The 12,907-nt window shown below is 40.7% G+C and overlaps 1 protein-coding gene across 2 annotated transcripts in view; it reads right to left on the reverse strand.

Moving 5' to 3' along the window:
* The window catches only part of GREB1L (GREB1 like retinoic acid receptor coactivator), a 260,529-nt gene that overhangs the window by 58,942 nt on the left and 188,680 nt on the right, over window positions 1-12,907 (reverse strand). For both annotated transcript variants that reach the window (XM_033435348.2, XM_033435347.2), the window contains exons 9-16: window positions 12,778-12,894; window positions 12,062-12,181; window positions 10,896-11,033; window positions 9,141-9,326; window positions 4,616-4,942; window positions 3,421-3,549; window positions 2,749-2,883; window positions 192-389 (exon numbers count right to left, since the gene is read on the reverse strand). In XM_033435348.2, coding sequence (XP_033291239.1) covers window positions 192-389; window positions 2,749-2,883; window positions 3,421-3,549; window positions 4,616-4,942; window positions 9,141-9,326; window positions 10,896-11,033; window positions 12,062-12,181; window positions 12,778-12,894 — 1,350 coding nt within the window. The remainder of the gene's footprint in view (window positions 1-191; window positions 390-2,748; window positions 2,884-3,420; window positions 3,550-4,615; window positions 4,943-9,140; window positions 9,327-10,895; window positions 11,034-12,061; window positions 12,182-12,777; window positions 12,895-12,907) is intronic.

Genomic DNA, 12,907 nt, shown 5'->3' on the forward strand with positions numbered 1-12,907 from the left:
TCCCAGGCAGGGCTATCTTTGCCTTGAGGACATTTCTCTTCATAAATGAGTGGCCAGTTTCTAATCCACTGATGACATCACAGACTTAATAGAATCAGGCCCCTAAAAATGTTTGGATTAAGCCAAAGAAAGACACAGAGGGAATCTAAGGCTGGATCTAGGCAGGGCCCTCTTTGAAAGCTCCATCCTACCTGATTGTCGAATCCGTTGAAGAGTTTGCTGGACCAGAACCTCTGATCTTGGGACAATGATGATGAAGTCCACTTTGCTGAAGTGGCCGAGGTCCAGGCTCTGGCTGCCGCTGTCTGCTATGGCACACACCTGGGACAAGAGCTTTCTGGCAACCGTAAGCTGCGGTTGATAAATCTGGAAGGGTTCATTATCTAGATCTAAAATTTAAGAAAGTCATAAGAACAAGATTAATTCACTTCTGTGATGGCCTCTACGAATCCATATAGGGACAAATAATACACATAGGGTAGAGTGATGCTCTATCACCAAGAATCCTCACTTTCTATCCTCACTCTCTATTGACTTTTAATAGATTTGCCCACTTTCCCTGACAACTTGGCTGAAAGGATGTGCTCAAGAGTGAATGTAGTAGTTTTACAAACGTATTATTTTAATATAAATTGTCTCACAAGGCATGAACTCAGCACCCCTCCCCTGCCCAGAAATGGGGGGACAGACCGCACTCTTGCAGCTGGAGCCAGGACTCATCTCTGGAAAGGGGAAGAGTTTCCTGGTTTCTTTAGGACTATCAGCACAGGTCAGGCGCCTGAGCCCAGACCCAGTTCAGAGCTACTGCCATAATCATAATCATGCTGAGTTCCTTTGAGCTTTTCTGGATGGCACTGCAGTAAACATTTCCTCTCCAGCAAGTCAGTTGTAACATGGCTTGAAATTCTCCTCCCCATGACACTAACTTCACCTTTCTTCCCACTTGACTCCACTTTGCCAGTGCTTGTGACCTAGCAGGTCTGGGTGACTGTGGTCAACTCCCATGCTGATGCCTGTACTATCTGAAGAGACCTGACCCATGACATGGCCAGCTGGCTGCTCAATAGGTGACGTATTAGAAAAACATTGCCCAGATACTCTAACCAAGCCAGTAGCTTTTTATTACAAGTTATAATCAAGCGATCAATCTCTCTTACACATGCGTGCATGCACACGCACACATAATGAGAGACAGGCTTAGTCAGCTAAACACCTGAGCAGAAACATTTAATGCTTCTTGAAAGGGCTGGTTTTTATCAGGAACACATGTGGAAGTCTGACTGGAACACGCAAGGGCCCAATTAACCTGTGCTAATGAATGTTTTCTAAAATCAAGCTGCAATACTTCCCAGGCAAAGACGGTAGTCATGGGACCCCAGCCACCATGGAACCCTGACAGCGAGTAGAGATTTATACAGGTGGATCTCCCTACTGGCTGAGAGAACCTACTAGAAAAGCCCCAAATTGCAACCTTTAATAATAGCCCAAATAGTTTTTGACCCACAAAGATTACCAACCAAAATAAAAATCTGTCTTTGGATAGTCAGGCTGTTGTTTCTTTCATTTTGCGGGTTAGATGAACGGGGACTAACACAGGGGATGGCATAACTCTGTAGAATTGAACTTAACAAATTTTGACATTGGAGGAAACCTAAAAATATCTTTAAGCAATGTTTCTTTTCTTTTTCTTTTTTTTTTTTAACCACCAAGATCTCTTATTTATTATTATTTTAAGCTTTTTTTTTTTTTTCATAGCATGCGGGATCTTAATTCCCTGACCAGGGATTGAACCCAGGGCACCAGGGAATTCCCAAGCAATGTTTCTTAAACACGGAATCAAGGATATGTACGTGGGCATGTGAGAATTTCAAAATTTTAACTTTGTTCACATAACACATTTTAGATCATCTGGATGGTCACTTTATTGTCATGCAATGTCCAGAAGTCAAAAACTTTTGCCTTTGAATTCATTTTTATGCCTGAGCCGATGCCAAGCCATGCTACTTTTCCTGCTGTCAGCCTAATGCATAAAGGATGCGTTCCCATCAAGTGGAAGCCAAAAGGCTGTCAGCATCTCTGCTTTGTATCCATCCTTCTCCTGTTCTCTGTTCTGTCCTTTCTTATATGGTCCCTATCAAACAGGGAACTGGGGAAGGATCTGAACCTAAAGGAATCTAATCTAGCGATTGAACTCCTCACCCCTGGTCCCACCGTCCCCCTTGGCATTCTGCAAGCTCTTTGTAGGTCAGATGATATGTCAGTGTTTCTGCTCCAGCTGCCAGGAAGGCCTCACTAACCCTGAGATTATGTGTGTTTTACACATTGGAGAGTAGATGCAGGGAGCAGAGAGCCAGGAGCCCTGCACAGACTGTAGTCTAGATTCTTTCAAGTAGTTCTTTGAAGCCCTACATGAGCACCCACAGTGGTGAGCACAGCTGGTGGAGTTAAGGAGAGTACACCAAGGATCCCCGCTCCCCCAAGAAAACAAAAACAAAGAGAGGCACTGCTTAAAATAAAGTCTTTGGCTTTGATTTTAATTCTAGGAGAAATTTACTAAGAACAAAAGCATGGGGCCCAGGCCACAGGGTAAGGCATTTTTAACTTGAGCCAGATTTATCATGTAGATAATGAGGAAAGGCCTGTCATAGTCTGTGACTTGAAGACAAGACCTCAAAACCCTCAGAACGACTTAGCTTCTATGTCTGTCCTGAGGACTAGTTTCCTCCTTTTGGCCTGTGGTGACATTACCCAGGTTCTGCGTGGGGATCATAGCAGCAGCCTCCTGAGGTGACACACATTCATTAAGGTCTCCATTGAAAGGGGTCACCACACTATCTCCTCTTCTCTGTTGCATTTTTTCTAGCAGCTTGTCTAGGTCATCACCTATGACAAAATAAAGTGGAGATAAGAAAGTCACAAGGAATGACATGTTTGTATGTCTCCAAGTTGGGCAGCTATGCTGGGCTCCCATCGATATCTGTTGGTCATCCCACTTTCCACGTCGGAATTTACACTCAGCCACCCCTGTAGCAGGATCTCGGTAGCCAGAGCTACCCTTGTTTGTATCGTGCTTACAGGTTCCATGCTCCCACATACTAAATCTCTCTCAGCCCCTATAATACTCAGAGCAGGCAGGACGGGGTCATTATATCTCCATTTGACATATTAGAAAACTGAGATCTGGGGAGGCAGAGCGTTGCCCAAGGTCACACAACAAAGCAGTGGCTGAGCTGAGGCCTCACATCCTTGTGCCTGGACCCCTTTGCTGTGTCAGTAACAAAATGCTTAGAAGAAACCATTCCAAATGAGGGAAGATCAGCGGGCAAGCTTAACCTCCACACTCAGCTCACACTAAGATTTAAATTCAGAAAATCACGCAGCCAGGGGCCGGCAGTGTTGCTGAATCTGACTGCCACTCACCTAATGATGTGGTTTTGAAATGCGATGCCAGGAAACTGACCTTTCCTGTGATGAGCTCATAACTAATTTCTTTCAAAAACTCACTTGTGGTGAGCATGCTCTCTGCCAGAGCTCTGGACTGATGCTGACCTGCAGAACAGAGGGGGAGACAACATGCCAGTGAACAAATGTTCACCGGGAAGTGATTTAGAACAGCAAGAACTGGAAACACAACTAAAGTGTGTAGCTAGAGGGACTTGGCTAAGAAAAGTATGGCATATCAAAATATGGGCGATTATACAGCATTTGAAATGACAGTTTCAAAATTTCATTTGAAAAGTTTATAATACAAAGTTAGGTATCAAGGGAAAAAAATAACATACCTTATGTTTGTAATGGTGAGAACATACCATGCATCTATTTAAAAGACTCGGGAGGAATGTGAAAAACCTTTAAAAAGTTGTGTCTGCATGGCTATTATGAATATCAGTCTTAAAAATATAAACTTATGTTGTTTTTTTACTAATGAAAATTAGAAAATGAATGTGTTACACTTTCTGATGAAGCTTTTTGAAAGAAATATGTATCACAGAGAGATGGGCAGGTGGGTTTGGTCAAAGCAAGAGGGCTTGGCCCCTTTGCTAGGAAGCGGTGAGAGCCATTCACTGAGAGGAGAAAAGCAAAATTTGGTCCAAATGGCAACTCAGCAAAATTTGGTCCAAATGGCAACTCAGGATGGTGCCTGATAGAAAATCAGCACCAGAAACAAAAATCAATTTTGTAACATACCAACTTTCTGAACGTTTTCTTTAGGGTCGATGTTATAACATTAAATATCCTCTTAGTGAAGAGGTGAATATATGAGCTAAGTTCCTGGCAAATATGATTAACTGGCTTAAACCACCTGTGGCAATGGCTTTATCACATGCTGGAGTGGTAACATTTCCAAAACATCTTAAGGACAGAAGTTACATGAGACAAGGGTATCTGTTACTAGGGTGTGCTTTGAAATAATGCTCCCACAACCAGCTGACAGGGACAACAGCCAAACTAAGGGCTATAAAAATCTGATCTGAGGAGCAAAGGAAAAGTTAAAATTAGGAGGAAGAACCCAAGTTGGAGCACTTGACCAGAGATTAATTACATGGATGCCTGAAACACCCCATTTAGTATTATACAAATGGACAGATGATGAATGAATGAAAAAATTACTCACCTAATACTACCACACAAAACTCATTTCCTCTGATTTTCGATGCACAAATTGTCACAACATAATCTGGTAGTTTTTGATAGTGTCTCATTTCACTGAGAGTCCTCAATGTCTCTGAAATGCCCTCCGCCAAGGAGTTCTGGGTCACAATCACATGAACCAAGTCTTGAGATACGCTGGCAATTAACCTAGCCAGCCAGGGGAGTTGTCCTGGTGACACAGGCGTGCACTGACCACCCATCTGCAGGGCTCTCTCTCTCAGAGTAAATTCCTGCATAGCTTTCAGCATAATTTGCTCAAATTCTTCCCTGAGAGGTATCTGATCAGGACCTAAATTGAAGAGAATTACAGCTAGAATTTTTTTTTTTTAATCACAGCTAGAAAAGACACAAACACACACACACACACACACACACACACACACACACACACAAACACACACATCAGAGTGCAGTCTATTCCAGCTGGCAAATAAGCTCTTTTTCCTCTAGTGGCCTCAAGTATACTGCCTCTACTAACCATTTTCCATTGCTAAATTACCTTCTCTCTTTTTTGTTTGCCTTGATACACGTTTATTTTTAAAATGCAGACTTCTATTCTTGATATCTTTAAAAGAAGATGTGCTCAGAGACAGTATCAATTCCATTGTATGCCTTGGGAGATGGTCACTGAAGGTGGTATTTTTGTTGACATATTAAACTTGGCGTTACAGAAATAGTTAATGACTAATGAAGCAAGAAGCTAACCTACTGGTATATAATCAGCTTCAGGCTTCACTCATTTCTCATTTTATTCATAGGTGCCTTAGAAAAACATTTTAATGTATTGCCTCTATACCTAATTTTGAGAATACTGTCCACAAGGAAAACTAAGTTTAATTATTTTTCACTCCCAATGTATATTTAGGCAGTTCCACGCTTTCCCCAGATAGAGAATGCTCTCATCACCTAGTTATTCCCCAGGGTTCTGGGTTAAGAATGGCATGTGGCCCTCTTCCCTGGCCGAGGTTATGGTTAAGCTTACATGGGTGATCTGTGGTCCCTGGAATTAGAGGTATTTTGTTTCTCTTTAGAAACTCAACCAGTCTTTTTTGTTTGTTTTTTTTTTTTGGCGGAGCCGCACAGCTTGTGGGATCTTACCTTCCCTACCAGGGATCGAATCCACACCCCCTGCATTGGAGGCACAGAGTCTTACTCACTGGGCCGCCAGGGAAGTCCCTCAACCAGTCTTTGAGACAAAATAAGCAAGTCAGTGTCTGGCATCCAAGTGACACAAATGAATTCCTACACTTAGTTTAAATTGAAACCGGCAAGACTGTTCACTCCTGCTACTCAAAGGCATTTCTTTTGCTGTGTGGACCTGAGATTTGAAACTCATCCTCCTGAAACAGATATAGACCCCCTCAGTGTCTGTGATCTGAGATCAAGCAATAGCTTCAGAATCCAAAGCCAAAATCCCCTTGCAAAGGATACAGGGATGAGGGACTTTTGTATGAGAACGAGGCACCTGAGTGAGTCAGAAACCTTTCCTTTCTCTAACAGGGGTTTAAGTGGCCTCCCTGGACCCTGCCAATATTCTCAGGGAAAGTAAAAAAAAATGCAAGTTTAGTAATGGATAGGATAAGGAAAATTAAATAAAATATCATACATTTTAAAAATAAACAATTTTAATTGGAAAAAAACAGTTTTTTCCAGGATTGGTTGGAGCCAGAGGGAAGCAGGAAAGAGGGCAAGAAAATGGCAATACATGGAAAGAGGGCAAGAAAATGGCAATGCTTACACTGTGTTTATGTTTCTGTGCCTTCCCCAATCCCTTACTAGTGGATGCCTTATTATCACCTGGGAGCCACCAAAGCTTCTGATCTTCATTTAACTTTAACAAATTAGCACCACGGTTCGTGGCCACTGAGTACACACTTAGTAGTGAGCTCAAAGCACAAGATCTGTACTGACTGCATGGAGAAGAAGGGAAGATGGTCATGTACTTAAAGCTTTCTTCCATCAGAACAAATGACAGCTCAGAAGCATGTGGCTGTGACTTCTCCAGTTCCCTCCTGCCTCTCATAGACAATCTGAGGAGGCTGGTTAATAGGTGTGTGCATAAGGCCCCCTCCAAACCACCATGGAGTAACATTTTCTGTTAGGCAGCATAATTAATTCCAAATACGAAGGCATTCTGGGAAAATAAAATATCAAACATGTTCATAGCGTTCTCGGTTGCCTTAAAACTCACTTTTACAGAGTTTTGACTGAATTACTGTTAGGAATTGAGAAATGGAGGAAAATGTATCAAAGTTTAAATGAGGTAAGAAACTTTTTAGAGTAAATTGCCCTGCTTCCAATCACCTCCCGTCATTTCTGCATCCTTAGCCTTTACAGCTAAATTGCAGGAGCCTTTTCTCCACTTTTCACAAGCTTGATAATATATAGTAATTTTTTTTCTTCAGATGCTTATCTCCAGTAACTCAGTGTAGCCCAGGCATCAGGTCCGAAGGCTTTTCAGATACAGCCACCATAATAGGAAAAGACAAGGTTCCAATAGACTCAGAGTCCTCCAAGAATCTCTGGATTTGCTGATTTCATTATCTACTTCAAAAGATTTTCAGATTGTGAAATAACAGAGACTTTTTTTTAAAAGTGATTGTAGTGGAAAGGTCTGTTCTTTCTGAAAAATCTTGCTTTTCTTCTTCTCTGTTACCTTCAGATAACTGAGCCATCCAAGTGTTACACCTGTCCTTTTAGAAGTTTGGATTTATTTTTTCAAATGTCAATTTATAATCTTTAGCATATGTGAAACTATTCTTGCTGCCTTCTTCAAAACTTCTGAAGGCAAAAAAAAAAAAAAAAAAAAATTAAGGACTCCAGAAGAGTTAAAGAGAGAGATGTCTCAATGTACAAAATTTAGATTAAGAAAAAGAAATATCTATTTATGTTGGACATTGAAAAACATAATTAATTGGTTGCAAGTAAAACCCTGGAGAGAACTGATCCTGCAGGGCAGAGAAGAGTTTTGTCTAATTGAATGGAGATTGTTCTATTTTTTAAGAAAAGAGCTTTTACTAATTTAAGGAAAGAGGTTTTGTTTTGACCATTTAGTTCCTTTAATTAACTTGGACTTTGACTATTTAAATTGGTATTGAGATTTTAAAAAATGCTATACTGATAGGCTTGGTTAACTAAAATAGCATTGCTTTATGTGGCCTTGTATAACTGATTCTGGATACATCTAGAAGCTAGTTTTTCATCTCGGAACACGGTGGAAAGTCAGTATGTATCAATTAAAATGATGACATCAAATGTCAGACCCGGGAGGTTTTTATAATTTTACTACCTACTAATAAAAATGATTAGCAAGTCCTAGATTTATCATGAAAGTGGCTCATGAGATACCTGAAGCCTTGCAAGTTTCAAAAGCCTGTGTCAAAGCAGATCCCATGTCAAAGTAGATTCCATGTCAAAGCAGGCCTTTGGGCTCTCAGGGTACTAAGAGTTGCAGCCATGATTGCTAGCTGATGCTCCAAAGACTGAAGCTGAAGCTTGTGTGTGTGTGTGTGTGTGTGTGTGTGTGTATCATTGTTTGACCCATGTTTTTTATTATTTAACACCAAAGTATTTAAAATCATTAAAAAAAAATCACAAGAGTGCAGATAAAATTTTTAATGTGTAATTTTACATCTTGAACATTTTCCTAAGTAAATCAGCGGTTTGAAGTCCTGGAGTAGGTATATAATTAGGCTGCATATTAGATGGCCTACTGGAGTTTGCAAAATAAAGGACATTGCAATGCAAATGCTGCGGAGCCACTAAAGTACTGTCAGGGCACCTGCATACACCCACTGTGGGGCTCAGGAGGAGATATCAAATAGAGGAAGTGAAGGGTTCATGACCTAGGTATCCCCTTACCCTAAAGCTCAGAAAACCTTCCAGGGAGGTCCAAGTTACTACCTCAATGAAAGGAAGCAGTTTGGGACTACATCAAAGGGATGGAGCTGGAGAAGAAAAAAATGGGTATAGGGGCAGTGGATAAACAAGATAAAAAGGCTAAGTGGAAAATTGGAAAATAATTGTCTAACACAATGGCTACATTTGCATTCCAGATGGTAGCTGCACTTTCAGAAAGGTGGCTTGGCCTGACTCACAAGGGAGGTACCCACGGCACAGCCCTTGGACAGTCTGCCTACATCAACTACTTTGGAGACTTTAGGACCATTATGGCCCTGGACACCAGGTGGAGCAATTTATCTCTTCTAGGACCCAAAGAAGCAAAGCCAGCAGCAAGGGAGGCTAGATCTGAGAGAAATAGGGGGGAGAAAAAGAAATAGGAAAGAGAAGGAAAGGAGTAGGAAAGAAATGGAGGAGAGGAAAGGGAAAAGCCATAGAGAATGGGGTTGAAGAAAAAGAATGTTAGACGTGAAAGAGGGGAAAGTAAGAGGTGGATAAATGTGAGAAAGTGGGTAAGAAAGGAAAAAAGTATGTTCCAAAAAAGAATAAAAATCGTCGCCATCAAATGATTATTGAAAATTGCTTACCCAGCCGCACGAGATACTGTATTGTCAGAAGAATCATGTTTTCCACACTCAGGAGCTGGCTGCCAGTCAAACCTAACTGTTCCAAATCTTTGTTTTCCAACTGTGGAATCTTGTAGCAATTCACCAGCAGAGGACTCACAACAATGTCACCAACATTTCCATAGAAATAGGGTAAAGTGCCATAGCCTGCCCCAATAGAAGCAGGTCAGTAAAGTTCAACATTTCTTTTTGAGGTCCAACCAGGTATATTTGCTCAACTAGGATCAACGATGCTTAACAAAGTTCCCTGCCCTCTGAGATGGCTACCAAACAAATCACTCAATATCAATCCCAGGGAATTCATGCGAATGCTCTAAATTCTACCCTTTCATTAAATTAGAAGAACAGGAAGCAAAATACTCTAATTATATTAATACTCAAACTATATTATATAAGAGACATGTTAATATTATATCTCTGACATAGAGGACTGATGAGAGTTTGCAGAAACATCTCTGTACCCTTTGTAAAACTGCAAGAATAAAATGTTTTCAGATAAAATTCCTGATCAAGTTTCTTTTCAGAAAAGAAGTCAGAAAACAAACAAACAGACAAGCTACAATAACATGTGTCACTTCTTGAGGTTTTCTTTTAAAACATTTAAGCTAAATTCATTGATCAACAGCAATATTCTTCCAGTTGCAGGGACTTGGAGTTTCTTACTCTTTTTGCTATCTTAGCCATTTTGGTTGTGTTCTCTTCCTAATTGTCAGTAAACAGCCTTAAATCATCTTAGAAGTAGATAGGACACAAATGTGTTGAAAATACACCCTGTATTTGTGGTATGGTGAAGAGAACAGTCCCTCTGTGAGTCTTTCTAAAAGGCAGACACCAAAGGGTCCTCATGTTTTATGTATCTTTCCAAGGCTTAGTTGCACTGTGCATGCAATTCAAATGTTCAGTAAGAACTTCCTGACTATATGGAATTTAAACAACTGGGATTCCCCCTAGTGCCTATAGGTCCAGGAGCAGTGGATAGGGCAGTCTGATAAAGAACAGGGCTCAAAGCCAAACCATCCATGTCTGGCTCAAGCCAACTGCAAGAAACAGATAACACCTCACATAGACATACCATAAAGATCTAGTGGGCTTAAACACCCTATCTGTTTAGTCCCGAAGGTAAAGCCGGCAGTCTTCTTCTTCTGGCCTAGGCTAGCCCCCCGACGAGGGCACTCTTGATGGGGGTATGAAAGGCTCTAAATTAGTCATGGAATCTAGGGACGCCTACATTTCTACACCTCCACTTATAGAGAGCTTGGAAAGGCTCTCACTCCTAAATGCTTCCCCATGGTTTAGATCTGCAGCTCTGGGGCCTCTTGGTTCTCCCAAGTGGGGCCTCTTTGCTGGCTCAGTTTGTTCCTTTTCTCTGCCGTTTGGCTCCCTTTGACTGAAATGAGCCGTCCCCAACCTTGTCTGCTCTCATCCACCCCTCAGTTCCCCAGCTGAAACATCACCTCTGAGATGATGGAGAGTTTGGCTGTGAACCTCGAGACTGCCCCACTAAACAGTGCTCCTTGTGGGCAAAAAGACTTTGCCTTATTCCCAACTTCTAGTCCCATGTTTAGGATATCATGAAGGAGCTGACCAATAAGTGCTTAAAGAATTAATAGATGGATCAATGAATACCTTCATGAACACATGAATAGACACACAGTGAAATGGAGGATTGTTCCTAGATTCCAGCAGACACAGGCAACTTGGAATTCCTTTCCTTACCTATCAGGATTACTGGTCTAACTCCTGAGTTACTCAGCAGATTTTCAGGAACAATTACAGTTTCCCCTGCAGGAATGGGTCGAGGTTGTAAAATTCCAGTTAATGGGGTCTGTGGAACTGGGGCAGATAAAAGGGACTCTGGAAAAAAAGTTGTTTGACAAGAAGGATTAGCTAGGAAGGATAAATGAAATAGAGTTGAAATCAACACAGCGTTAATACTTTTAATATGCAAGTTTTATAAGTCTAATGGCTTTTTTATTAAAGTAATTTGTGTTTATTGTATAAAATAAGTGAGAAAAACAAACAAAAATATCAACCATTATCAAATCATCTGGAGATAACTACTATTTAGCATTTTGGCAGTTTTTCCTTCTAGTTGTTTTTCCACATACAGTATTTTGGATTCTGTTTTGTATTTTATCTCCCCCCACCCTAGATTATCAAGGCATATCTACTCATTACAGAAAATGTGAAAAGTATAGAAAAGTGAGAATAAGGATAAATTCATCATTAATCAGTACTACCTAGAGGCAACCACAGTAACATACCGGCATAATTCTTTCTGTATTTATCATTTCTCTGTAGATTTTAGAATCATTTTTTAAACAAATGTAAATTTTTAAAGAACCCCGTCTATGTCTTAGCATTGGTATATTTACATTTGTCTGTGTTTCATACAGCAAGGTAGATGAGCATTTGAACATTTAATTGTAAGTACCAAATGGCCACAGCTTGGATATTATAAAGGAGAACCAGTTGGTTTTTCAGGATTCTAGTCACAGACTGAACCATCCAATTCAGAAATAATAAGTATAGGTCACATAACGAACCAGATCACAGGAGGATACATCAAATACCACTATTGGCAAAGCAAGTTCATTTATGCTCTATAATGGTGGATTGGTAGCATCATGCCCTACATAAAGAGTGGTTTATTGATACTATAGTGTAAAACAAAGACAGATGGTGAATCAAGATCTTTTGTGATGGCACATGTGCTTATAGGGATGGCAGATGTGATGGGGACAAAATATTAGCTGCTACAGTACTGGACACAAAAGTTAGTTAAGGAAATTTATTTTCAAGGGTTCATGGAAAGAACGAGAGTAGCAGATACCTTTGTTAATTTAAGGAAACTTAAAACCCATCTTCTGTTGAAATCTTACCAGTTCTTGAAAGAGGGCGAACTGCAGGAATAGGTACAACTAAACCAGATTGGGGGACAGGTGACCCAGGATACCATCCTCGGTGTCGTTTCTTTGGTGGTCCAGAAATGAACATGGTAGCTGAATACAAAAAGAAAGATGAGCCTTGTCCTTAGTCATGGAAGAAGGGAAAGAAGCCAAAGTAACATAGGACCTTTACTATGATTATACTCAGAAAGTCGAAGTCACTTTTCTAGAGGTAAAGATAAAGTTAGAAAAAGTCACACACTAACAGCACTAACAGCTGCAGGCTGTTTTACAATGTACCGTTTCACCCAGATTATTTCATCTGATTCTATCAACAACCCTGTGAAGTTGTAGGACAACTACTTTGTTATACCCATTCTGTAGATGGTGAAAGGAAGGCTCACATTTACCCAGAGTCACACACAGAGAGGAACTTTGAACCCTGCACTTTGGTCATCAAAGCCCATGGCTTTTCAAGACACTTCTTATATATTTGTTTCAATGTTACTTCCTAGGTAGGCCCACCCTTGTAGAATCACCAAGATATGTTAATCATAATTGTTCATACCAATCATAAATTTTCAAAACATTGTACGAGAAGCTAAGGAAAAACTGGGAGTGTGCTGCCAGATAATTAATCATTCCAAACTCTCTGGAGCACTTCTTCCATAATTAAGTGTTATTTCAAAACTCTAAGATGGGTATTGTACCTTGGTCTCCTGAGGCAAAGCTAGGTCTTGGTGACAAAGAGTAATTCCCTGGGTGGGCTGGAGTGGAGCTAGACGCACTGCTCTTTCCTCCATGGCTGCTGTTTCCATTAGCAGCATCTGTGGTACACAA

The sequence above is a fragment of the Orcinus orca genome, chromosome 15 (genome assembly GCF_937001465.1).
Source record: "Orcinus orca chromosome 15, mOrcOrc1.1, whole genome shotgun sequence".
Lineage (NCBI taxonomy): Eukaryota > Metazoa > Chordata > Mammalia > Artiodactyla > Delphinidae > Orcinus > Orcinus orca.